Genomic DNA, 27,589 nt, shown 5'->3' with positions numbered 1-27,589 from the left:
ACAAAGGTGCCAACGAAAGCTGCTTTAATGACATTTAAACTTGCAATCGAAGCTTACAAAACAAACCAAAACACGAGAGTGGCTCGAGCCGGCAGAATTAAGAGTCCCCCTAGGAACTTGCTAACTGAACAATGGTTCCATGTGTGAATTATGTAAAACCCACTACAACGTTTTACATTTTACAGTTATTATGTTATTGCTTTACTGTTATTGTTTTGCACTCGTTGTTTTTTTACATTACGAGTGTCACTATATTGCGATTGCACTAACGTTTAATTTACCATAACAGTATCAGACGTTTTTTTGCGTGTTGACTAAATGGAGGAAAAGTAAAATGTTATGCCTTGCTGTTGTTCAAAGATGTTGAAGATGTGTCACGAAAATGCTTTACCTCAGAGAAAATAATAAAACAGCTGTTTATTCATTTTGGGAGTGAATGGAGTTGTGGAAAGCTTGTTTGTTATCTATTAATAAAGTTTGACTGACCTATCTGACTGTTTTGTTGACATTCCCTTTAGCGTGGCACCATCTAACGGTTGGATAACGTAACTACATCCTCTATTGTAGCCAAGTCAAGTTAAGTCACATTTATTTATGACGCCCTTAATCACAAAAATGTCTCAAAGGACTGCACAGGATTACAATTACAAAATTGCACAATTACCTGATCTTAAACCAGCATGCACTTATAGCGCCTTATAATGGGGTGCGCCTTATGTATGAAAAAAGTTTAAAAATATATCATTCATTGAAGGTGCGCCTTATAACAAGGTGCGCCTTATAACACGATGCGCCTTACAAATACGGTAGACTTGTGTCCAAACCTCACCACTATTTTATAGACTTGGCTTCACATGGGTGCCAATGACAATGAATAATTGGGCAAGTTCTATTTTATCTCTGAGCCATAAGCACTCATAAAAAGAGCCATATCCGACTCGCAAGCCACATGTTCCCGACCCCTGAGCTACAGCATAGAAATATTTTCTACCAATTTAAAAAAAACTTTGAATCATAAAAGTCGATTCGAATTTGGAAAATCAGCGAGAGAACGTCTTGGTAGCTTTGAATCCGACTGCTTAATTCGACACATGGTGCTACATTCCTTCGAGATGAGGAGTGTTTTTAGTGGATGGTGGTCGCCTCTTCTGGCTGGAAAGTGTTGCTGTAATATTAAGCTCGGTGTGCTCGCCTGCCATCTTGGAAGCGCTGCTTGGAAAGTAAACGCAATATTTGTCTCTCGATGTAGAGTTTAGCAGAGCAATATGGTCTCAAACTCAATTTACTTGGGGGCCAGCGGAGATAGTTTGGAAGTGAGGTTGGGCCAAAATGGGTTTTCTACAAAAAAGTTCTGATAAAAATGATTCACTGTTTGCAAAAAATATATAGAATGGAATAGAATAGAATTTACTTTTATTGTCATTCTTTGTAACAATGCACACAGAACGAAATGTCAATACAACTGACCCGGGTCGCAGGGGTGCTGGATCCCATCCCAGCTATCTTCGGGCAGTGGGCAGGGGACACCCTGAACTGGTTGCCAACCAGTCGCAGGGCATACAGAGAAAAACAACTCACTCGCTCATTCACACCTAGGGACAATTTGGACAGGGGAAGCACGAGGAGAACATGCAATCTCCGCACAGGAGGATTCGATCCGTTGACCTCAGAACTGTGCCGCCGACGCGCAAACTACTGCGCCGCCGTGCCGCCTTTAATATATATATGTATATATCCCCACAGTTGGCCCTCGGGCTGCGACCCTTGATATAGATGGAAGCTTTTGACTTCGTTGTCTGTTGGATGTTATTTCGGCTTTGGGTTCTTTTTCAAAGCGACGAGCAGCAGCAGCCCCTGTCCAAACATTTCTTTGGTTTACAGGATTATTCTTGGCTACTTTGCGTGCTCGTGGAATTGAAAATCACCCGAGGAGCATATGTTCGGAGTTTGAGGTCCAAACGGTGAATATACATTTATTTTGAAAGACCAACTGTTCACGCAGAGCCTAAGGATGTGGAAAGGAATTTATGATTTATGCAGCAGGCGTGGAGGAGTTATGCAGCTTGTGTCCCCCAAAAATATTTCCTATTTTGTATTTGATTCCCCTTCATTATCTGTATTGCGTCTCTTCTGCCTTTTCCTGCTTTGGTAAAGGTTTCCAACTTCAGGTTTAAAACAATCACATGTTTTTGTCGTTGTCTTTTTTTAAATATTCTGTAGAAGGATTGTGCGTGACAAAATCTACTGCTTTTTAATGTCAATAGGTTCGTATTTATGGAAAGACGTACCCAAAATATTAATGAAACCATGTACCTAAACAACAGGTATTATTAAAAATGTGTAGTGATAAAGATAAAAAACTAAATAATTCACTGTACTTTGAAGCAGTGTTTTAATGGCAGACACAATTTCGCATTTCGTAATCTTTTCTTTTTTCGACTCATTCATTGTTGTTACTGTTTTCTTTTTCTTTGGGGGGCCCATTATTATGGGTAAAAAGGCAAAATAAACACATTCAATCACAAAAAAACAATGGGCACACTGTAGATTGATTGAACCAGAAGAAGAGATCAGGCGAAGCGGGTGCATGAGGTCATCTTACAGCTGTGGGCCTTTAGTTTGCTGGCATCCTTACCCATTCACTGCAAGATTAAATACGATTTGTCTCACCTGCATGCACTAGTCCAGGAAGAACATAAACATTAGAATTGTCGAGAGTGTCATTGATAACAACGTATTTAAACATTTCTTACAATAAGGTTAAACATGGAACTCCAGGCTAAAAACGTAATAAAGACTTTAAAGGCTAAATAAGAAAAATCCCAGGATAAATAGTCAAAAATATTTTTTGTATTTTCCGGATTATAGGGCACACCTAAAATCCCCAGACTGGGAAGAGAGCAGCCAATTATTGTGAAAGCTGTGTTGATGACTCTGTATGTTTTTCCTGTCTGCTGCTGTTGTTGTTGTTGAATCACTCAAGGCGCCTAAGGTAATCCCTAGTAGCGCTAGACTCGCTTGTGGGAGGCTCCGTAGTTCTCCGAAGGAGAGGGGGCTGCGACTGTCCTGTGCCGACAGGCCTGACGGGGTGTGACCAAAGCAAACCAAGCATACAAAGCCTCTGAAGTCCTTAGTACGTTCGGACAGGCCGGTGCATGATTTATGGGAGCCCTGTGGGCAGGTAGTACAGGTGATTGGGGTGTGGTCGCAGCGAACGGTTCGAAAGCACCACTGGCATTTGGACTGGGGGCCAGGGTTGCTCGCGATGTCGCCCGCCCTAAGAAGAGGAGAGTAGAAGAGAGAGAAAGAGAGGGACAGATAGAAAGAGAGAGAGACAGACAGAGTAAAACGCAAAAAGGGGGAAAAGAGAGTGAGAGAGGTGGGGAGAGAGTAGGATGGAGAAAATGAGAGCCGCAACATGGTATGCATTGTGTCAATTTTTTTTTTCATATTTCTTAATTGATTCCTAACAGACAAATACACATTTTATTTTTATAGTGTCATCAATTTCATTGATGAATCAGACGTGGTAATGATGTTTTTCACATCAAACCGTAATAATGTGGTTTCACATCCAAAAAATAACTTCAAAGAAAACGGGAGTACATTTATGAAGGCTGCATACAGAAAGTGTCACGTTGGGCGCGGTTGCCATGGCGGTCCCAGCCGGGTGGCGCTGGATTTTGGCGCGGTTGCAGCAGCGCCCAATTGGCCCTGCCCATGGGCACTGGCTGAGGTGCATTGACTGATTTCTTTTTTGAGTACTTAAACGCGTTCCTTCTAACTGTGCTTTGCCTGAGCGTTTGTTAAACTTTGTTAAACCTGTGAGATTTTTGTGAACCTTCTTTGAGATTTCTGCAAGCTCTGTTTGGTTCCGAGAAATGCCTAGTCTGTCGGTTTGCCTGCGTTTGATCCTGTTTTGTTTTTGGTCTGATCTGTTTGTTTGTTTTTGACAACTTTTCTTTTGTTTGGATTTCTAATCCACTCCGGGACCATCGATCCCCGGATCGAGTGCGCGCACCCTCCTCATTCTCCCCCAATAAATTGTGAGTATGTCTACGCAAATAGGTCCTTATTTCCTGTTTCCCGCTCCGTTCTGTGACAGAAAGAGAAGCTAAACCCAGATTTTCTAATTGTAGGCCATGTACATAGATAGTAAAACCCCAAATTTCACCTAACGCAAACCATATCTCTGGCTATTTAATCTTTTCAGAGCCTTCAACGGCAAACAAATTACACGTTTGATTGCTAAATCAGACAAGGATGATATTGATATTACAACCCATGTTGACCTTAGGGCTATTGTTTTTTTTTCCATCCATTCATCCATCCATTATCTCAGTAGGGTTGCGGGAGTGCTCGAGCCCATTCCAGCTGTCTCCGGGCAGTGGGCAGGGGACACCCTGAACTGGTTGCCAGCCAGTCGCAGGGCACACAGAGACAGACGGATCACTCGCTCATTCACACCTAGGGACAATTTGGACCGGCCAATTACCCTAACATGCATGTTTTTGGGATGTGGGGATGTGGGAGGAAACCCCTCAGTGCCCTGAGGAAACCAACGCAAGCACTGGGAGAACATGCAAACTCCACACAGGAAGGTTCGATCTCATGACTTCAGAACTGTGCCACACACGTGCTAACCACTGCGCTGCCGTGCTGCCCTATACTGTTTTTCTAATTTTCATTTATTCAACACACACAAAAAATTGGGAACCATAAATCATCTCGCAACGTTCTTTTGTCAGCGTTACACTTCTAAATTCAAAAAAGTCTTAAATGAGGAAAGGAGACAACATGGACTCAATAAAACCAGCTTTAAAAAGGGTTTTGAAAAGAGCCAAAATGGAGAACATTTTTGAGAAAATTGAGAAAATGCTGAACGAACTGATGCAAACAAACAAAGGAGCTCAATGATCTGCGGAAACAAAATACTATATGAGACTTAAGAACAACGCGGTGAAAATGGAGAATGAACTTGAAAAAAATTAAGGGGTAATCGGATGATATCGACAGAGCATCAAAGAAAATCAACAACTACTCTGATTTGGAGTTTAACCAACTATTGCGAACCATATGTTTAACGAGGTAATCATCTCTCAGAGCCTTCAACTGTTCGTGCATCTCTTTTAAAGTGTGATGAGGTCACAGTCACCGGAGGCAGGTCCTGTCACCGGTGAGTTGCTGTTGAGGATTTTCATAATACAGTTCTCCAATTGGTCGATTATAACTATTATAATAATTAGAATTGTTTCATTTTAGACACAGTGAAATAACTTCTGGGACAATTATGACACACAGTTACAGATCGTTACAAATGAACAGTCAGGGTATTTTTTATTTTTATTACTTTGCTGGAGAGTCCAGTCACTTCCCTTTGGGTAGTTTTGCGGGAAGAATCACCTGGGGATGACCCCATCCCTACATAACTCAATATTAATACCAGTTCAAATCCATTTTCAATGCCCTGCCTTAGTTTAGTTTAAATTGTGAGGCCCATTTTAAAAAACAATGTGGTTAACAAATGAATGACATTGCTATATTTTGTCCAAGAAACATCAGAAAACCAAGTAGATCTACACATCCTCGCATAAAATGGGTTCAGCAAGTAAAGCAACTCATCCCCCGTTTAAAGTTTGCACTTTAAACCTTCAACAGGCTGCAGGATCACTTAACTGAGAAGTGTGCATTGTACATGTACGAGACCTGTGGGATTGTAATGGAAACTCACCGCAAAAGGTTCCCGCTGTACAATACCTTGAAAAGCTCTCACTCCTACACATCATTGCCTGAGTAATTTACTTGTCTTTCTATCTGATATGCTGTCCATTTTCATTTCATCTGAAAGTGAAATTGCTTACTCTACGCTTATAACTGTTTATAGCCAAGTGTGATTGTGTTCAGTTGGTTAACATTTACTCATATTTTGTGGCTCTGAGAAGTCGCTCACGTATGAAATTCTATCTAGCCATTTTAGGGAATTCAAGCTTTTAATTATTGGCAAAAAGATGGTTGAAAAGATGAGATATCCATATGTTAGTCAGTGTTAGTCCCTCAAGTGAGGCAATTATCTAAATAGCCTTTTGGATAATGCTTGCCTTCTTATTCGAATTCTCCCTGTCATATCTAATCATTACAATGATATGCGGATCTGCTAGAGCAGCTGATGTGATTCTATTCAAATTACCCTGTGTTGCTTTCAGAAGCTTCTAAAATCATTCTTTTTCCTGGCACATTTATTTTTGTTACAGACAATTTTGCAGACAAATGTTTTCACACATTGTTCTAAATGCAGCAACTCATTTGCAGTTTACCTACAGTGTAGAACTCAGCAAGCCCACAGTATCAGCCCACTGTGTGTATTATTTGCGGCCCACTGTGTGCGGGCCGCATTGGCTTAAACATTTTTTGAAAGGGCCAGGAGGAGAAAAAAATGTTGATTACATTTTTTTATATAGCGATACAGTCTCGAATACACACAGCAATACCCGAGTGTAGCTCCTTTGCTGTTAGACAAAGGAAAGAAAAGCTACTGGACTTGTTCTAGGTTTGAGGAGTGGTAATATTTATTTTGTTAAATATGTTTAATTTCGGGCAGCATGGCGGGGCAGTGGTTAGCGTGTCTGCGGCACAGTTCTGAGGTCATGAGATCGAACCTTCCTGTGTGGAGTTTGCATGTTCTCCCCGTGAGTGCGTGGTTTTCCTCCGGGCACTTCGGCTTCCTCCCACATTCCAAAAACATGCATGTCAGGTCAATTGGCCGGTCGAAATTATCCCTAGGTGTGAATGAGCGAGTGACCTGTCTGTCCCTGTGTGCCCTGCGACTGGCTGGCAACCAGTTCAGGGTGTTCCCTGCCCACTGCCCGAAGACAGCTGGGATGGGCTCCAGCACCTCCGCGACCTTACTGAAGATAAGCGGTGCAGATAATGGATGGATGGATGTTTTATTTATTTTTCAGTTTGATAGCCGGTCATCTAATTTCGTTGTTAACCAATTTTTAGTAGCAAAATGTACGTTTATCTGCATTGATAGGGTTTAGAATTAACAATCAATCTATTTTGTGTCAGAATAAGTTACACAGTAATACACTTTGAATTTCAATGACAGTTCAAATGAATGACAAGAAGGTTCATTAGATAAGCAAAGACAACACAATTCCAATGTTTTCCAGTTCAAGGGATCCCAAATGCATGGGTGGAGAAGCGCCTTTTCCGTTACTGGCTCCGTCTGGTGTTAAAACTGAGAAGTGCAACAGAGTTGAGCTCAAGCGCCATGTGCGGGCCATATTCACTATATTTTCAGAATTTGTTGCCGGCCAATAAAAACTGCTGCAGTTGGCCCGCGGGCCGTAGTTTGGACACCCCTGATTTAGTGAATCGTTGTGGTTAAAATAGATTTATTTAAATGATAAGAAAAATACATTAACCATCATATAAACATGCACTTATTTAAATACTCATCGATTGAAAAACAATTGCATTTATTTTACATAAAATAAGGATTATTTAAGGAAGCTGAAATATTGTTATTTCTTTTTTCCTCACGCTGAGGTTCTGAGTTTTTCCTTGCCCGCATGTTGGTTTAAGATCAGGCAATGGTGAAATTGTAATCCTGTGCAGTCCTTTGAGACATTTTTGTGATAAAGGGCTATAATGGCTATACAAATAAATGTGACATCTTGATACTACGGCTACTCAAAACACTCAAGCGTTTCAAAAAATGAGTAGTAAAATGGTTGCGTTCTGGTGTATTTGAATCTCTGTAGTTTGAATTTCCCCCCGTGCTTTTTAGCATAATTTTCTCTTGCACTTCACCAGGGGCCAGGAACAGTTTAGACCCAAAGAGCCATGAAAAAGGAAAAATATTTAACACAAGTTTTTCAGAGAGCCACACCATATATTTTAAGACAAAATTCAACAAAACCACTCAACCCACTCTCCAGACAAGTAATTCTTCAGCACATTTTATTACACTGTGTGTCATTTGATGATTTGATCCAATCTATGAGATATAAAAACAATGCCAGGGCCTGTGTCCCATATCAATTTAAATATAGGCCTTAAAATTTGTCTCTCCTTTAGTTGAGGCCAAATTTAACCATCATTTTTGTTTAAAATAATGGTTTCAAAACAAGGTGCAAGCAAAGTTTTTTTTTAAATGTCACAAAATACTTCAAATGATACAGATATTGTTGTAATTACCTTTGGCACAAACTGCTCTTAGTAAGAGAAAGAGAAGGGGGTGCCTTGTCTACCAGTCACCCAATCAAATTACTCGGAGTGGTTTGCTTGTGTTTTAAGGTATTTACAGTTTGATCAAAAAGTTTTGATCATGAAGTACCTCAATAGTGGTCATACATAGTTTAACAAGCTTCCATTTAAAATGTTTTTCAGTGACCTTCTGCCAAAAAAGGGTATAATTAGTTTGACATCATGACTGTAAACTGTAGTGAAGAATGTATCCTTTATATAATGGACTGAACTAACCATTAACCTGGTGTTGCTTCGGCTTTTCATTTACCAAAATTGAGTCATTACCTCCCCACTTTGAAACAACACTGAAGATTATGAGCCATAGGTTCCCGACCCCTGCACTACGCCATACAGTGGTCAAATAATACACACTATCCCATTAAATAGTTGGATAACCACAAGTCAGATTTAACTGTAAAACTGAACACACAACAAAAATTACACCCACTGCATATTTAAATATAAGAACCTTTGACCCTGATAATACTTAAAAAGATGATAAAGAAGTGGAACAAGAAGGTGCAACAACATTAATCACCTGACCTGTACTCAATCAAGCTTACAATTTACTCATCAAAGTTACAGATAAATCCCCGAAGACCAACCAGAAAGTCAGTTGCAGCTGAGGCTTGGTAGCTTGTCACCAGAAATGAAATGGAAATGGATTGTAATTCCTAAAGATGACATAGCATTACAGACTTCTGGGTGCAAATGACTGTCGAGGATTTGCAACCAAGCTTTCTGTTGAAAAGTAAAGCTTAGATTTATCTTTGTTCATTTGTCCCACTCCTTTCAGTCTCTCAAGAAATATCGGGAATTTTGTACGTAATATGTTGTAAATAGCCGACTGCTCACTTGTTTTGGATGCAAATACCCTCAAATTAAAATGGAACGTCTGCACTTAAAGCACATCTTGTTCGGTTGATTTTATATCCATCCGGTGACTCTGAGAGCCAAAATGATGAGGATTGTGTCAATGATGTATTATTTATGGGCAAGAGCAATTTAAAAGTGACAAATAAAACATGTACTGGCCAAGGCTCTCATATTGGAAACTAAAAATCAAGTCAAGTCATGTTTATTTGTATAGCCCTTAAACACAACAAGGGCAAGGAAAAACTAAAAAACCCCAACATGAGGAACATCAAGAAACCTTGAGAAGGAACCGCACACGAGATAATCCCCCTTCCTGGATGACCAGGCTGCAATGGATATTGCAATAACAAATAATACACAGATATTATCAACATAATATATAGGTTATTCATGTGCTCTGGAATAGAAGTGTGTTTTAAGCCTAGACTTAAACAGTTCCACTGAGGTTGCAGATCGAATCTCAGGGGTAAGAGCATTCCACAGCACTGGGGCCAAATGGGGAACGCTCTTGAACCTGTGGATCTCTTCTTGGCTCTTGGGATCACTAGTAGACCAGCATTTTCAGAGTGAACATAGGGCGAAATTAAATCTGAAGTGTACTGTAGACAACTGTAATTATGATACTGTTTTGTGGTATGTTTTCACGGCATTGATTGAATGGAGCTGTATTTGAGGAAAATGGGAGTATATGAAGTGTTTTGTTTCCTCCATTCTTGTGTGATTTAATATTTCATTTTATGTATTATCTTATTGAATGACTTATAACCCGAGAGTAAACTTATAATTACTGACTCACCAGTTTCTGACTAGGACTATGCACAGATTCATGCCAATATTATAACAGAGCCTCCTCCATAGTTTCCATTCATTTTTTCATTCATTTTTGTGTTGGGAAAATATTTATTTTTATTTTTCATTTTGGCAGATGAGTTTAAGAAGCATTTGGAAGTTCGTCGAAGGCAGATGGCAGCTTACGGTATGTTTGCTATGTATCTACCAAAAGAATGAACCATCATGCAGTCTCAGTAGACTCTACACTCTAAAAACTACTTTGATTTAAACAAATTAAACAATTTCTGTCATTTATATTTGTTTTGTTCTGTTGTTTTAACAAAAAGGCATTGTGCATTAACAAGCCAGAAAGTTGGGTTAATTTCCCTTAAACATTTGATACAAATTTAGAATTTTTAACCCAACTGCTCTTAATGTGAAACTTTAGTTTTAGTGTGTCTTTAGATGCATCTTTCTCAGATCTTTTATCTGAGCACTTTGACTTTACTGTTTAAACGTTCTGTAGGTGTGGTTGGAAATGCCAAAGAAATTGCAGTGGTGGATTCAATGGAAGAAAACCTGCGCCAACACATCGAGCAAGAAAAGAAGCTGTAAGCTTCGTCTGTTTCTTTTCAACAGAGAGGCAACTGTATAATACTTGTTAACTGGACTTTTTCCATGTTTTGCCATTCCTTTTTGCCAAAAGTTACAAAAGCACTGCTTGCCACTTGAAAGTCTTGAAAACAGAGATCGAACACCTGCAACTGTTGTTGGAGAGGACCAAGGTCAAAGTCCACAAAGACTTCCAGAAGTGCTGGAAGGAGGAGGCTTCCCATGTGCAGGTGACTCAACTCTGTCTCTTTTTTTCTTACCTGTATAGAAACACCCCATAAACTATGTCCGAGGGACAGATAATGGTTAAATCAGTGTAGAATCTGAACTACTCTCATGGGCCTTAAATGTGTCGTTTTGTTGCTGGAGCTTCAACTGTGGCCTCTAGGGGAACTTAAGTGCATGTAAGTTGATCTGCATAGGTTTCTAACTTTGAAAGCCTTTATGGCGCCAGTGTGACCCTTGCAGACACTACAGCAAAGGTCATTGGCCATTTGTTGGAGGAAAGTTCAAAGTCTTCCCGAATGAATATGCATTTAGTATAGAGTCATTTGTTGCGGAATTCAACAAAATGAGTAGCATGCTAGGAAAAAAAAACTAACCTTTTTAGCTTAGTAAATTAACATTTCAATTAGCATAGCTAAGAAACTAAATTAAGTTTTGAGATTCTAAACTTGATAGTGATTTTTATTTTATTTTAAAGAACATTTCAAAGGTAAACCATGTTCATTGAGTTTTAAACATAAACTTTTTAGAAAAGTAAACTCACTATTTTAGCTTTATTGAGTCCCAGCCAGACTCTCCATTGCGGGCTCCATCGGATTTACTTCTGTTTAACCTAAAGTTAAGATTTATATATAGCCAATTTTCTCTGTTCTGCAATCTATGCTAGAATTAGCCCTATATTAGTGGACATTTTTAACACATTTTGGCCATATTTTTGATTTTAAGTTAGCATAAGGCTAGCAGATCTGTTTTACTTTTTGTCTGATTACATACAAGGCATTTTGTTTTAAATTAGGTTTAGGCTAGTGTATATATTATTCTTATCAGTTACATTTATTTATGGCGTCACGATTTTGACGTAAGCATTAAGTTTACAAATGTTTTTTTGTGTTCACTTTTTAAAGTACAGTTTTTGCAAAAGATTTTAAGCCTTTATTTGTCACAAATGCAAAGGATGTAAGGTCATAGCCGCGTTTTATTTTCAACATAGATATGAAAGCCACAAGTGATGCAATGCATATTGGACTATGTGATACTCAAAACTTCTGAACAAAATTGTTCATCCCAAGTGATTATGGTTACAGTTAGTTTTATTATTGTCACACATCGTTGCTCATCAATGCCAAGGTCCAGCTCATCTCTCAAGATCGGGATGATGCTTTACACCGAAAACCAATGTGGAGGAGAGGATGAAGGGGTCCTCTAGCTGAGTAAGATCAGAAGGCATCTCCTGGTACTAATACTTTTATGTGGGGGAGCAAATCCCTACCCAAAAAAACTGCCTGGAGAGGGATGTACTTGCCCAATACACACCACAGAAATTGATGCCTGACAAACCAAGCCGTTATGTTATCCGTGAACGTCATTTTACAGAAGCTCTTTGTTTATTCGCGCAAGATTTCACATTTACTTAACCTATCACAGTTCCCTTTTGTCCCTTTATTCTCACTTCAAGCATCCAACCAGCAGACTCAGTTGTCATGTCTGAGCCTTTATAATTAAAAGCAAATGTTTGAAGATGAGGGTGACACGGCGGCTGAGTGGTTTGCGCGTCCGCGGCACAGTTCAGAGGTCATGAAATCAAATCCAGCTACCAGCCTTCCTGTGCAGAGTTTGCATGTTCTCCCCGTGCTTGTGTTGGTTTCCTCCGGGCACTCTGGTCTCCTCCCACATTCCAAAAACATGCATGTCAGGTTAATCGGCCGGTCCAAATTTCCCTATGAGTGAATGAGCGAGTGATTTGTCTGTCTTTGTGTGCCCTGCGACTGGCTGGCAACCAGTTCAGGGTGTCCCCTGCCCAATCCCTGAAGATAGCTGGGATGGACTCCAGCACCCCAGTGACCCTACTGAGGATAAACGGTGTAGATAATGGATGGATGGATGTTTGATGATAAACTCATAAAGATGCTGTTTTTTGCAGGACGAGCCTTTAAATTTGAGCAACAAAGACATTAAGGCCAGTGGTACTTTTTTATACTCATTCAGGATTCAAAAGATGAAGCCAGAAGTCAGACGAGATCTCCATCTGGAATGTTGCTGTCATACTTAAACAGCAGTCCAGAAGTTGAGTAAGTTCCTTTTTGTCTTATTCAAATAGCCTTTATAGTGTCTTTTACACAATGGCACTGTCCTAGTTTTTAGTACTCAATTTTTCTTAAGGCCATATGTGTTACAGAAAAAAAGATTATTGTGTTCTGTACTATAAGTCGCAATTGTTTCAAAGATTGCTTGTTCCCGTTTTGTTTTTTGTGTGTGGCTGTGCTGAAAATGAACATCTCTGCCAAATACTAGGGTCTTCTTCTTGGAAAAGTACTGTGTATTTTATTCCAGAAACTATTTTCATTTTCTACGGAAACTATCATCATCCCCTTCTGTGTGGAAACCTAGCGTTGCCTCTGTCTGCACTGAAAATAGGGAAGGTTTTTCACGTTTTTTACTTCTCATTTTATGAACAGCCTGTTTGAGTGTTTTGGGTAGCCATAGGACAATTAACCATCTTGAGTCTTCTCTGAAAACAAATATTTTATCTAAATGGACAGTGTTTATTATTTAGACTCTCACTGTGGTAAAAAGAAAAAAAAAGAAAAAATAATCTATTGGTTTAAATATATAGCAAAAATACATGAACTGACATATAAACAAGCATTTTTTAAAATACTTGAAATGGTTGATACATACATATATATTGATGATATAAAGAGAGCTGTATGCAGTGTTCGTATGGGTGCTTGAAATATTTGAAAATGCTTGAATTTAAATATTGTATTGTCCAGGTTTGAAAAGTGCTTGAATTTTGGGTGAATTAAGTGCTTGAAATTGTTGCCATGTTTCTCTGTTGTCTAACTCGATAGACCACTCATTAAATTTAAAATAAAGCAAGTCTATTTAAAATGACGCAACCACTACTCTCTGATAGCTTCGCTTTGCCATTGAATTTCTTCTGCATTCTTGGCATTAGGCATGCAAGTAAGTCCAAACCAAATCACCATGATGACTTCACAGATGTGAAATGGGCACCATAAATGCAGACATTCCTAATGATGGCCTCAGTCCAGACAGTTATTTTAATGGCCTGAAGCCACAGGCTCCTACGGTGCTTTTGAAAAAGCTGTTTCCTCTGTGAATTACAAAAACAATTTAATTCCTTTAAATTGTGATTTATTCACCTCTACACACAACAACTGGACATGTTGTGTTTGTGAATTGTGGCTCTAAAAACGCAACTCAACATAAAAATCTTCCCTGGCTCTATTCATACTGCTACTCCCACTGTTTTGGGTCAACAATGCGAATATATCCTGTGGTGATCTGCTGATTACTGATGGTGAAGGTTTGAAAGAAGTCTATATAGGGGGGAGATTTGTCTCAAAATTATTTACACACGTATAGTTCAGATCCACAAATATATTCACGATTTTCTCAAGATGTTAGAGTTTGACATACCTCTTAGCTCAAGAGGGCCTAACGGGGTTGAACTGGGCAAAGGTGTGTCCAATTATCACACTCCTTTGCCCAATTATCCAGAACCCTTTAAAAGACATTTTGAACACGTCAGGTTATTGTGTCATTTTATTTCCACTACAACGCCAGGTTTGTTTTTGTTTTGTTTCTGGTTTTGTTACTTTGCTCCATGTATTTTCTAGTTCCAATTTTGATCTTTGTTTCTGATTTGGACGTTTCCTCGTATTACTGAACACATGTTTTTTAATAAATACAATCCCTATTCTTGAGAACCTCTGCTTCCAGTTCCTGCCTCTCCCACATGTGTCCATCACCCCAAAACCCTCAACAGAATTAGCTGACCACCATAGGACCTAGGGGTAGATTCCGCCGCACCTCGTTTCCTGTACTCGGGGCGGGGGGAAGGCCCTAGTTTTCTGTCCTGGCAGCAAGGGCAAGGCTCCTCGGACTGGTTTCCTGTCTTGGTGGCGAGGAGCAAGGATCTTCAGCCATCCCATCGCTGCAGTGTCGGTAGAAATTTTTTTGTTTCTTTTTATGGGGGGTCCGTCTGGTAACCTCCCCCTCAATGATCAGACATGTTAAGGTCTGAAATACTTCCTATCACAAGAGGGCCTCACCTGGGTTTGAACACACCTGTGCCCAATTATCCAGAACCTTTCAAAAGGACATTTTGAACAGGCCATTGTGTAATTTTATTTCCACCACAACAACACCAGGTTTGTTTGTGTTTTGTTTCTGGTTTATTTGTTACTTTGCTCCTTGGATTTTCTAGTTCCAAATTTGGTCTTTGTTTATGGTTTGGACATTTCCTTGTATAAGTGAATCCCTGTTTGTTTGCCACTTGGTACCGTCTTTTGTTATTAAATACAATCCCTATCTGTCTATGTACCCCTGCCTCCCCCACATTGATCCATCACCCCCTAAACCTTAAACCAAGATCTAAAAATCATATGTCTTGATAAATGCACATGTATGATTAAATATGTGAATCACAGATGTATTTGAGGACGAGTACAACATGTGTGAAAACTCCATGGTATGAGTTACAGTTGAACCTCGGTTTTCGAACGCCTCTCAGTTCGAACAAATCTGAGTCCGACCAAAAATTTCGAAAAATTCTTACTTCGCTGTTCGGTTAAAAAATCGGAGTTCGAACGGAAGATTACGATAACGCGAACGCACGATTAGCCTGGGTTAGCTTTATGTTTACGTTAAACATTCAAGGTAAACATTAAGGGTGTTGGAACGGATTAAAACGATTTACATTATTTTTAACGGGGAAAAAGGATTTCGGTGATCGAACAAATTGGTTTTTGAACAGGGTTCTGGAACGGATTATGGTCGAGAACTTAGGTTCCACTATATAGTGGTATCCTAACACATACATACCACACTAAACATGAAAAATATTAAGTGGATGAAAAATTGTGTCAGAAGTATGGCAAGCATGTTAAAGGTAGAGACTAGAAGCATATCTCATTTGCAAATATTTCAGAAATGTCAGACCTACAGGAATGTAGCTCTCTGCAGAGGATCGGCCAGTTTCTGTTTCATTGTTTTTGAAATATATACTAGTTAAATCACAAGTCAACGCATGGTTTTCATTGTTTTTTTTTCCCCACTGTTGTGTAATTTGTGCTATTTCTGTGACCCTTTTAGGGTGTTTTTTCATTAACATAAGGACACCTACAACTTTGTCCATGTGTGTATGTTTTCAATTATATAAACTCTCCTTTCAGAGATCTGTCTTTTCTCAAAATGAGGTATTGATGGCTTTTGTTCCAAAGAGAGAGAAATGGGCTGACAACAATGCTTTGTAGTATTACTGGTAATTAACATGCTGCTTGTCTTTAATTGCAACCATGTTTCTTCGGGTCATATGTGTTTTGTTTTTCATTCAAAAGGGTTCAGTTAATAATTAGTGTTTAGAAACCGATGCATCCCTTTTTAACCACCAACTGGAGCCTTTCCCAAATGAATCTGGCCTAGGGCATACATAGATAAACAAATCATTCAAATTATCACATTTGTAGAGATTGGGGATAAGCCCACCACATTTCCCGTCAAACAAATCACATCGCAAATAGTTTGGAAAAGGAATCTTGTTAAAAATAATAAAATCATGTTTTTTTTCCAAATACAATATATAATATATTTTTGGACTGGCAAATTACATTGCTTCAATAAAATTATCTTATTTTATATTCATTTCGATTATAGGGAATAGTAAAAAGAGAACCATTTTCAAAGGAGCAAACCGATCTGCTTCATTAAAATTTTACTCGTTTTTCTCTTTTTTTTTTTCACAACTACGTTTTGAAAATTATCTGCTAGTTGAACAACGATTTTTGTATTGTGTAGAGCAGGGGTCTTCAATTTTTTTCAAACTGAGAGCTACTTTTTAGTTCTAATTACCACAAAGAGCACCCAGTTTGAATGTGCATTGGAAAAGATGCATTTCTAAAATAACTACCGATCATGTTATTACAAAGTTAATTATTTGTTAAACAGACTCAACCACTAAAAAGTATTTTTACTAATACTCAAATGCTTCTTGCAAGAAAAAAACAATACTGATCATCTATCCTTTTTTCTACTAAAAGAAATGATAAGATTTATTTGCTCTTGTCCAAATAATTGCTCTCATCGTGCGTATTATTTTCCATTTTAGAGCCCCCAATTTCAATCCAGTGTGTTCCGATGCAGTGCAAGACAAACGAGAGGCACACACCCCTTTATCATCAGAATGGAGGTAAAATGTTCTTTTTTTAGTTTAATGATGAGTATGATTCTCCACATTGGCAAACCAACTATAATGAGATCATAATCATCTTTGAAGCATCACAGCAGAGACGAGACCAATTTAAGGATGCTTCATCATACAGAGGCTTGCAAAATCAGGAGAAAAGTTAGCATTGACAATTTTGTTCCAATCACTTCAGGACCACTTTGGATCCTCATATTTCCTTAGTTGTGGTAGCCTGTTTTTCAGTTATTAAAGTTATCGTTTTCGATATGTTTTCGATGGAACGCCCATTACATATAATACTTCTAACTTTTGGTAGAAAAAATAACTTGCAACCATAATGAGGACAAGTGGTTAAGAAAATTATGAAACAGGAGCTAAATGGAGGGAAATGGTTTCAAAATAATTTCACCTTCAAAATACTCAGACATATTTGAAAGTTGTGAATTACCTAATGTATGCCCCAATGGTTTTATTGAATTAACAAAACATCAATGACTACACAGTATTGTCTGCCTATCAAAGGGCAAGCTTAGGTTTAATTCTCAGTAATCCATTTTGTTGAGTTTACATGTTCTGTCTGTGCTTACTTTCATTTTGAATTTTATTTTCTTTTTCAGACATAGTCCAACTCACTCAAAAACGCATGTCAAATATGGCCTCAAGGAACTGTGTGATGATTTGATTTTACAGAACCCTTTCTATGTCTACTCTGTCACCATCCTCTGTAACTCTGACCGGAGACCAGCAGGCTGATGCAGACATCTTGGCCTTTATCAAAGCCCGACAAAACCTCCTCAACAGGGCAGGTAAAGCCTAAACACAATTACAAATATTGCTATTTCATTAACTGCAACCTATCCTTGTTTACAATTGTGGCAACTAGTAGAAAACACAAACGTCTGGTAGTTATATAATTAGAGGCTGTGACGTGAGGTTTCTGTTTGACGGGGCAAAGTCAGATTTATTAATAAAAAAACCTAAATCGAATTCATCATTTGATTGTCAGAGCCAGAAATCAATATATGAATTGTAGCATAGAATAAAATGTCTTCATGTCTTCTTTTAACATATAAATGAAGTGTATGCTTTTGAATAAAAGCATCCTAAATTATGTATTATTTTTTTAAAGTCCATGCAACAAAAAAAAATTCTGCATGGCTTAACTTGCTGTTAGCTTCCGAATACCAGAACTAGTTTTATTGCTTGGGGCTGATATGTGCGCCAATCTGAATCATTGGTCTCACGCCCTCTACAATGAGGCAAAAGAATTGCATCTGCATATGCTCAGCACAGTAATACATTAGGTACTACTCTTATTAATAATATGAATCTAATATTAAATGTGGAAATCCGGTGAGAAACAATATTCCCTGGTCTTGTGGAACATTTGATTTAACACTGCCCTCTAGAGGAAGCAGTAGGACGTTTTCTTCCAGAGCTTTTTGTCTGACTTAAATAAAAGTATTGGTAATTTCTTGCACTAATATAAACTAGTATTTTTCAAATAAGAGTACCTGTACCCCTAGGGTCCTTGAGAATTTTTCTATAGCATTTATCTATTGCTTTTACCAAGCCCCCCCAAAAATGCACCCCTTATCTTCAGTAGGGTCGCTGGGGTGCTGGAGCCCAGCTTAGCTGTCTTAGGGAAGTGAGCAGGGGGACACCCTAAACTGTTTGCCAGCCAGTTGCAGGGCACACAGGGACAGACAATTCGCTCCCTCATTCACTCCTATGGACAATTCGGACCGGCCAGTTAACCTGATATGCATGTTTTTGGAATGTGGTAGGAAACCGACCAAAAAATTTGTGAAATTTGGTCAAAAAATCGGAGTTCGAATGCTGGTAATGCGTGAGTGCGTACGCTAGGGTGCGATGCTGAGCGGCGTACGGGTGTAGATTGCTCTTTTCGTGACACACTGTTATCAGGTGCGGACGTGCTTCGTTTTGCTTTCGCTTTAAATATACGGTAGGTGTACGAAGTGTTTTAGCCCCTAATTATGCCTCCGAAGAAAGTCAGTGCAAGCAGCAAAGTTGCTACAGGTGAAAAAGGAAAAGTTGTGCTTACAACTATTGCATTTGAGAAAGAAATAACAGCAAAATTTGAAGGAGGTGTGCGAGTGTCTGATCTTGCCTGCGCCTTCTGCTGACTACCACAAGATAAATAAGAAATCCTATTAATAATTCTTTTCTTTATCCTTTTTTTTTCATTTTTACACGTTCATGTTGGCGTAATCTTTCGTACGGAAGATTACGATAACGCAAACATACGATTAGCCTGCGTTAGCTTTATGTTTACGTTAAACATTCAGGGTGTTGGAACGGAGCCCATCATTCAGGGTGTTGGAACGGAGCGCCCTTTCCAATGAACTGCTCACCACTTGTTGTGGAGACCCGGGTGCTAAATGACTTGTAAACGACCTGATTTTTTTATTTTTACACGTTCATGTTAGCTTAATCTTTCGTACGGAAGATTACGATAACGCGAACGTACGATTAGCCTTGGTTAGCTTTATGTTTACGTTAAACATTCAAGGTAAACATTCAGTGTGTTGGAACGGATTAAAACGATTTACATTATTTTTAATGGGAAAAATGATTTTTCACAATCGATCCGGGGATCAATGGTCGTGGAGTGGATTAGAAATCCAAACAAAAGAAAAGTTGTCAAAAAACAAACGGATCAGACAAAAAACAAAACAGGATCAAATACGGGCAGATTCTCAGACTAGGCATTTAACAGGATTTAACCAGGTTTAACAAGTATAACAAACGTTCCAGCAAAGCACAGTTAGAAGAAACGTGCTTAAGTACTCTAAAAAGCAATCAGTCAGATACGTCTCAGCCGGTGTTCATGGGCGGGGCCAACTGGTCGCAGACATTTGCGCCAGAATCCGGCGCTACCCGGCTGGAACCAGCTGGGCGCCATGGCAACCGCGCCAGACATGACAGTAATGAAGTAACGACTTCAATGTCGCCCAATGTAGCGGAGTAAAAGTACTGTTTTTTTCCTTCACAAATTTACTCAAGTAAAAGTAAAAGTAGAGGGATTTAAAAATACTCCTAGAAGTACAAAATTTCCCAAAACTTAATCAAGTAAATGGAACAAAGTAAATGTACTCACCTCTGGAGATTTTAAATAAGATTTCCCCCTTTTATGTTTCAGGCACTCTGCAGAAATGACATCAAACAGTTTGGAAGGACATGAAAACGTCAAATTAACCTTCACACATTTTTGACACTCAACACCAGGCACAAAAACTGCAAGTGGATCCCAAACACAGACTCAGAAAAAGCTTCTCCACAAACACGCATAAGATGGAATACAGATTTTTATTTAAGTGTTAACAATGTTTATGCTTATATTTTGTTTTATATACTGTTGTCAAGGTTTTCATAGAGAGCAAATGAGTTGGTTGAATTAAGGAATGACATTAATATATTTAGTAACAATGTAAAAATAATTCTATTATAAGCAAAAATAATGAACCTAAGTTTTGAATCGAGGTTTAAATTGTGGTAAAACAATGGCCAGATACGGCCCGCCTCCACATTTGGTCCGGCCCCCTGAACAATACCAGAAAGCATTTTGATTTTTTTTTTCATATATGTGTATTTGTATTTGATAATAAAGTTGGAATTTTGCAATAAAATGTTCCTTAGTTATGAACTATTTTCATTATTAACTATTAGTAACTAAGGGTTGTTGACTTGTTAAAATGTTATATTTTGGGATTTTGGTGTTGTTTTGTAAAGCAGAAAAAGTGAAGTACCAGTATATCACCACTAGATGACATAGTCTCACAGGTCAGGGAAGGGTGTTTGGGGCAAGTCTCACGGGAACTCACGTAATTTAATGAGATTAGTTCAATAAATCACTCTTAATGTCAACAAGTAAATGGTGTCGTGTGAGACTGACATTTACCATCTATTTTGCAGGTGAGATGTTTATACTGGTAACACACTTACTGTGAGGAGGATAATATGTGAAAATATGTTCGTAAAGGTTGTTTGTGATGTCTGAAAAGTTTACAAAAAGTGAAATAGTACGAGTGGGTGTCCGTTAACATAAGCAACAGAGTGAGGTATGCTATGTTATGCGGGACTGGGTTAAGAGTGTTTTGGGATGTTAATATGTATATTTGGCTACTGTATAAACACAAAGTGAGTTGATTTGGAAGGTACAGTTATAGTGTTTTTGTTAAATGATTCTTGAAAAGTACCAATTGATGGCAATGTTATTTTGTATTTATTTGTTAAAGGGGATCTCACGTAATTTAATAAGATTTGTTCAATAAATCACTCTTAATGTCAACAAGTAAATGGTGTCGTGTGCGACTGACATTTACCGTCTATTTTGCAGGTAAAACAAGAACAAAATATATATATATATATATATATATATATATATATATCAAATGAACCCAGAAAGGGTTATTTGGTTATTATTTATTTCATATATAGTGTTATTTATTTCCTGGCTTTTTTTATGTGAAGAACATTTAAATGTGGCTTTCTGGAACAACATACACTTTTACATTTAGGCACTCCTGCAATCATCACACTTTTTCTGTTACAAACTGACCCCGGCCCCTCATCAGAGAAGGGAAAGGTTATGTGGCCCTCACAGGAAAAAGTTTGGGGACTCCTGTGGTAAAGGAACATTTTGTATTATTTAGCTCCTCTTATAGGCAGAAACAAACCAAATTCATCAAAACAATATGGATTTGAATAATAAGCAAAAATACATGAACTATCATACAAAAATCCTTTGTTTTATTACTTGTAAAAAAAACATTTGGTCTATAAGGAGCACCTAAACAAAAAAAACACTCAGGGATGGGCACCACCAGGCTGTACTTGCCCAAGACACACAACAGGACACGGTGCCTCCACGACTCTAGTGGTTAAGAGATACACCCAGCCACCCCAATGTGTGCCTTATAGTCTAGAAAATACGCTACGTATGTTAACTGTCAATTATTGGACTACCATCACCTTATTAACGCAGGAATAGTCCACATTCGAGCAGACTGACTGGAATAAACAAGACCCAGTTGCACTTTTTTCTCTTTTGACTTTACTACATTGACGCTAGGGCAGCACGGCAGCGCAGTGGTTAGCGCGTGTGCGGCACAGTTCTAAGGTCTTGGGAACCTCCTGTGTGGGTTCAAATCCAGCTACCGGACTTCCTGTGCGGAGTTTGTATGTTCTCCCCGTGCTTGCGGGGGTCCAAATTGTCCCTAGGCGTGAATGAGCGAGCGAGTTGTCTGTCCCTGTGTGCCCTGCGATTGGCTGGCAACCGGTTCAGGGTGTCCCCTGCCCACTGCCCGATGATTGCTGGGATGGGCTCCAGCACCCCTGCGACGCTGCTGAGGATAAGCGGTGCAGCTGATGAGATGAGATGAGACAGGTGCGAATTCCATCCCAGGGTAGCAGAATCCGGCCGACTCGAAGCACCAAACTGATTCTCTGCCTCTCTCAGCATCTGCAGGTCATAAGAATCAGGCTTTCGCTGGAAACCTTAACCCTGAAAAAGCGCACCATGCAGTAGCCATCTCTTTGTATTGCTTTGCATTGATTTGTTTGACAGATAAGGCAGCTGCACAATTTGCATCTAGAGTTGCCTCAAAGCAAGGATGAAGCGTCTTCAAGCAAGACATCTGACTTACTTTTTTTTTTTGCAGCTTTTTTCATGCTCATTGTTTTGTGAATATGCTGCTTGTTTCTCAAGAGTAGAGCCTAAATTTCATGCTCTTAGACAGAATGGACGCATCAATTTACAACTCAAATTAGTAGTCAATACATGCCAATGAGGGTGAGAATGTGGTTAGGTCTGTCACCTTACATCTCTAAATAAAACACACAATAAGAGACAAACAAGAGACATTCATTTCAGCTCATAAGAAGATACAATCGGTTCAAGGCCTGATTCACATCTGACCAGAACCTCAGCAGCTCCTCTATTTTGTTACAAATAATTCAGTCACAGAGTAATTGGGCGAGGGAAGTTTAACATATCACAGGGACACCATCTTAAAACAAGGAACACCATACAGATGGAGTAACACAAACATGACAATACAGCCGTTTTCCTAGTTGAATAGGTTAAGAATTCACAAGTAAAGATATACTATTCCACTTTAAGGGTCTTTGTAATGCTCAATATTTGCAGTAAATGCTTTCTAAATTTACAATAAACCTCAAAATGGGTGCATATTTATTTTTTAAAGTACCGTGTGTGAATCGTTAAATTGGCCAACTCAGTTTTCTGTCCAAAATAAAAATCTTGCCACTTTTAACTGATTAGTTTTTCTTCCTGTACCAAACTTATTGTTTTTTGAGTAAAACTTTGAGGATCTGGCATACCTTCAACCACCAGAGGGCCTCAACTGGCGTTTTGAACTGGGCACAGGTGTGTCTAATTATATCACACCTGTCCGCAATCATCCTAAACCCTTTAAAAGGACAGTTTTGTTCAGCTAATTCTGCCAAGTCATTTTGTGTCCTTGTGTCATTTTGTGTCCACCTCTACGTCAGTTTTGTTACCTAACAGTTTCCTTTTTCAGTTTCGATCATTGTTTGAATATTGTCAAGTTTGTTTGTTTCTTGTTTCTGATTTTTCGTTGGGACATTTAAGTTGTTTTTGCCTAGTTGAGTGTTTGGTACTTTGGTCTTGATTTTCGATAATAAATGGGGTTTTTTAAGGGTTATTGATCTATCTTCGTTATTCATTATCCATTATCCGTTATCGGTCAGTTCATAATACACTACAAAGCCTAGGAGCCGGTACACTTACTCTCAGCCAAAAGGCCAAGCTAAGGTCCTAGCCCAAAAGCCTTGCTGCGATCATTGCGAATGCACCGTTCCCGGAGGTACTGCAATACCGGGCCGATGCGTGGAGTGGACAGAGCAAGCTCATATTCCATCTCCGAAATGCAAAAATCAAAGATAGTGACTTCATAGAAAGTACACAAAAGGCAAAGGCCAAGCTAAGGACCTAGCATCAAAGCCGCAACAGAATCGTCACCCTGCTCAGGCCAAACACACAAAGGCAAAAGCAGCCGGAACATGTCGAATACGGCAATGATGTCCTGAACATACCTTCCTTTTGATCACCCATGCCTTCAGTTCCTGCTTCATTGACTTGAAAAGCGCTATATAAATGCAGACCATTTACCATTCCCCAACATGGGTCCATCATCATCTACCACCAAACCTTAACAAAAACTGTATTGATTTGTTTTTTATATTCAATTTAAAAATGACAGCGTGTATTATTGGACTGCTAGATGTCACTGTGGTGTGTTTCAACTGAAAATGAGTGCTAAAAAAATAAAAGAATGGAAACTAAGGAAACTTAAAGCGACCAAAACTTGATTGGGTGAGCGGTAGGAGTGGACAGATTTGATTTGGTGCGCGGTAGAGGTGGGCGGATCTCTGCACACACATTACGCTTGTTCTCTCGCATGTGCCCACTGCTCTGAAGGGCAAAACTGTACAGCTGGAAACTTTTTGTCTGCAATATTCTGACATTTTTACAAAACAACTGCTTGCGCCTTGTTCTGAAACCATTATTTACAACAAAAATTAAAGGTCAAAATGAATAAAAACTTAGGAAACTCGAAGCGACCAAAATCTACTATTTTACCTTTTAGGGTCACATACCTGTCAACTTGTACGGTTTTGCCGTGCAAAGTACGTTTTTAATGCATTTTAAAACTAGTACGACGTACAAGGAAATCTGTATGGAAAATTGCAAATTTGTCAATGATAGGTACCATCCAGTATACACCGACTATCACGAAACGGCAAATTAATCAAGTCAAAGGAGTTTGCCGCGGAAGCCTCTATCTTGGTATCGTTTTTTTCGTTGCAGACGAAGCAAGCGGTTTGATGCAACTGTGCGCATGTGTCTGCCGCCTGGGGATTTCCCATCATGCATCATTCCAACAAAAAATGTGCAAATATTGTATAAAAGCAATGCCCCGTTAGCAGATAATTTAGCCAATTTTAGGATTTTTTTCCCTCTGTAAAATGTTAAAAAGTCCTACTGCATTGGCAGATAATTAAGGTTATTTTTAAGATTTGGGGAATTTTTGTGTGCATTTTACTCAATATAGGAAGTTTAAATATATAAGAATTATGTATGGAGACGCTGCCCTACCTACAAACGTGGTCGTTCGTAAGTTGAATTTGTTCGAAAGTTTCTCCAGTGCAATATTTTGTATGGAATGTATGTTTAAGGTTTATATAGGTATGTTTAAGGCTTGTATTAGTAACCTGTAATGTTTTGTACTAAAAAAATAAACATTAAGGGCTATACAAATAAATATGACCTGACTATAAAGATAAAGATAAATAAAGTTTAACTTACTTTTGGAAGAGTTATGTGACTTCCTCCTCCCTGGTAAAAAGTGGACAAAAAAAAGCGATCCAACCATTTTATCAACCGCATCAAGCTTTCTTATTCCACTTAAACTTCAAAATAAACGGCTGTCTTCTTTTTTAAGCTTTACACCAACCATATTGAATTGATTTGCGAGACATACAATAAAATGGCAAAAGATACAGTGCAGTGTGTATACACACAAACCAGGAAGTAGAAGCCGGATTTCTTCTTTGGGGTGGATGCTGGGTGACCTCTCACAGCGCCACGCGGCGGAAAGAAGAGCTCCAGCACTGTCTTCTACTCGGATAAAGGTGCACACAATACAAAATCTAATTTACAGTAATATGTGGATATTTTTCGACATCCCGAAAAAAATGTTCGTATTTACCTTTGTTTGTAACTCGAATGTTCGTAAGAAGGGAAGCGTCGGAATTGCTTTGAATTATATTTGTTCAATTCAGAATCTAATTCGGTGGTTAACGATTCGGCCAGCAGGTAGTGCTCACGGTTTCTTATCCGAATAAGTTCAAAATAGCCTCCTATTTCGTCAAGCATTTATCATGAAGTAAGCAATACTTATTTTTTTTTAGCTTAAATCATCAATTTTTCAGTTCATTGATATGGATAACGACACAAATAAATCATTCATGTGGTTTGATTCTAACACACAAAGCTTTTTTTGCATGACAAAGAAAATGTGATCAAATGAACGACTATAGCATATTGTTAACACAAGCACTCGCGGTGTTAGGAAAGAGGGACGGGGAAGAAGTTCGATAGCAATAATGAAAGTAATGATCAATAAACCCAGTTTTAAGAAAATCAACTCATTTAAATAATCAGGAGTTATTTTCGTAGCATGCCAGAAATAAATTCTTTTTTTCTTTTCTTGCGTACTTATAAGAACTAACGGAGCCCCCTTCGGGTGTGAAAGGCAGCCCATGCGACCCCTAGGAAGTTGAAGAAAGCCTGGTCCCTTTTCCTTCATGGCGATTATGTCATGATTTGTCAATTGCCCTCACCTGTGCTCACTCTTTCAGCCCCACTGCCACTCATTCCCTAATTGGTCCTCCTCCTATTTAAGCATGTCATTCCCACTCACTCCTTGTCAGTCCTTCAGCAAATCTCCACACATGCAAGGCAAGCATTTTTGACTCTGGCTCCCGTCTGTTCCCGACCTGTTCCTGTATCTTGCTCGATTTTGTCCCCTGTTTCCTGTTTTGATCCCCTGTCCCTGGCTACCCAATCGTCTCCGGTTACCAGACTTGTTTCGATCTCCGACCACGCTCCGTTCTCCCCTCCCGGCTTCCCGACTTATTCCGATCTCGGACCGCACTCTGTTCTCCCGTTCCGCCTACCCGACTGGTTCCGATCTCCGACCACGCTTCGTTCGTGAGGGCTTCCCGCTCTTCCTGCCTAGCGAGCACCAGATCATTTTTTTCTCTTACCCTGACCTCCCCGATCCCTCAATAAAGCATTGTGTTAAATGTTACGCGTTTGGGTCCACTGCTTGTAGTGATCGTGACAGTACGGACTGACCAGAAATGGACCCAGCGAACGTTCACAAAAGCGCTGTTCGGGGCGAGACGAAAGCTTCCTCCGTCCTGCAGCATTTAAAATTGACTACGGGGGATGTCCGACAGATTTCGGATGACGTCTCCGCCCTTCTGCTACAAGTCCAAAAGCAACAACAGCTGCTTCAGCATCAGCATGAGCAAATGGCTGTGCTCACAGAGCTCCTTTTACGTCAGCTGCCGTCATCGGCCCCACTCACCGGGGATTCTGCTCCTGCCGTACCATCACCTTCCCCGCCTGTCCAGCCCAGGGACTCGTCCGCCACGGGTTTTGCTGAGCCTCGAGTTGGCTGTCCCAAGAAGTTCAGCGGCGACCCTGCTCAGATCAGGGCTTTCCTTATCAACTGCCGGCTGGTCTTTGACCTGCAGCCCAGGAACTTTGCCTCAGAGGCGGCCAAGGTAGCGTTCACTATCAGTCACCTGTCTGGTAAGGCTTGGCTCTGGGGAACGCCGGAGTTCAAACGGGGGGCTTTAGCCTGATCCTCATCTCATCTACTTGCCCAGGAAATGATAAAAGTTTTTGACACGGGTTCATCATCGTCTGACGCGTCTCGATCTCTCATGAGCATTCGGCAGGGACAGTGCACCATCGTCAACTACTCCATTTACTTCCGTACACTTGCCAGACAGAGCAACTGGAACTCAGAGGCGCCGGTTAATGCCTACCTCCACAGCCTG

General features: G+C 39.5%; 1 protein-coding gene and 1 pseudogene across 1 annotated transcript in view; one reads left to right on the top strand and one right to left on the bottom strand.

The window, feature by feature from the left end:
- The window catches only part of kif6 (kinesin family member 6), a 102,757-nt gene extending 81,575 nt beyond the window's left edge, over window positions 1-21,182 (top strand). The window contains exons 16-22 of the mRNA XM_088354682.1: window positions 10,055-10,105; window positions 10,427-10,511; window positions 10,607-10,742; window positions 12,724-12,806; window positions 16,871-16,951; window positions 17,639-17,754; window positions 20,112-21,182. Of these exons, the coding sequence (XP_088210808.1) occupies window positions 10,055-10,105; window positions 10,427-10,511; window positions 10,607-10,742; window positions 12,724-12,806; window positions 16,871-16,951; window positions 17,639-17,754; window positions 20,112-20,128 (569 nt within the window). The 3' untranslated portion in view covers window positions 20,129-21,182. The remainder of the gene's footprint in view (window positions 1-10,054; window positions 10,106-10,426; window positions 10,512-10,606; window positions 10,743-12,723; window positions 12,807-16,870; window positions 16,952-17,638; window positions 17,755-20,111) is intronic.
- A 2,616-nt stretch (window positions 21,183-23,798) lies between these two features.
- LOC148351332 (U2 spliceosomal RNA) lies at window positions 23,799-23,941 on the bottom strand (annotated as a pseudogene).
- Between the last annotated feature and the right edge of the window lie 3,648 nt (window positions 23,942-27,589).

The sequence above is a fragment of the Urocampus carinirostris genome, chromosome 15 (assembly GCF_059441175.1).
Source record: "Urocampus carinirostris isolate Australia breed hairy pipefish chromosome 15, RoL_Ucar_1.0, whole genome shotgun sequence".
NCBI classification, from domain to species: Eukaryota; Metazoa; Chordata; class Actinopteri; order Syngnathiformes; family Syngnathidae; genus Urocampus; species Urocampus carinirostris.
Note: the sequence above shows the minus strand (reverse complement) of the source record. Positions and strands in the feature narration are given on the sequence as shown.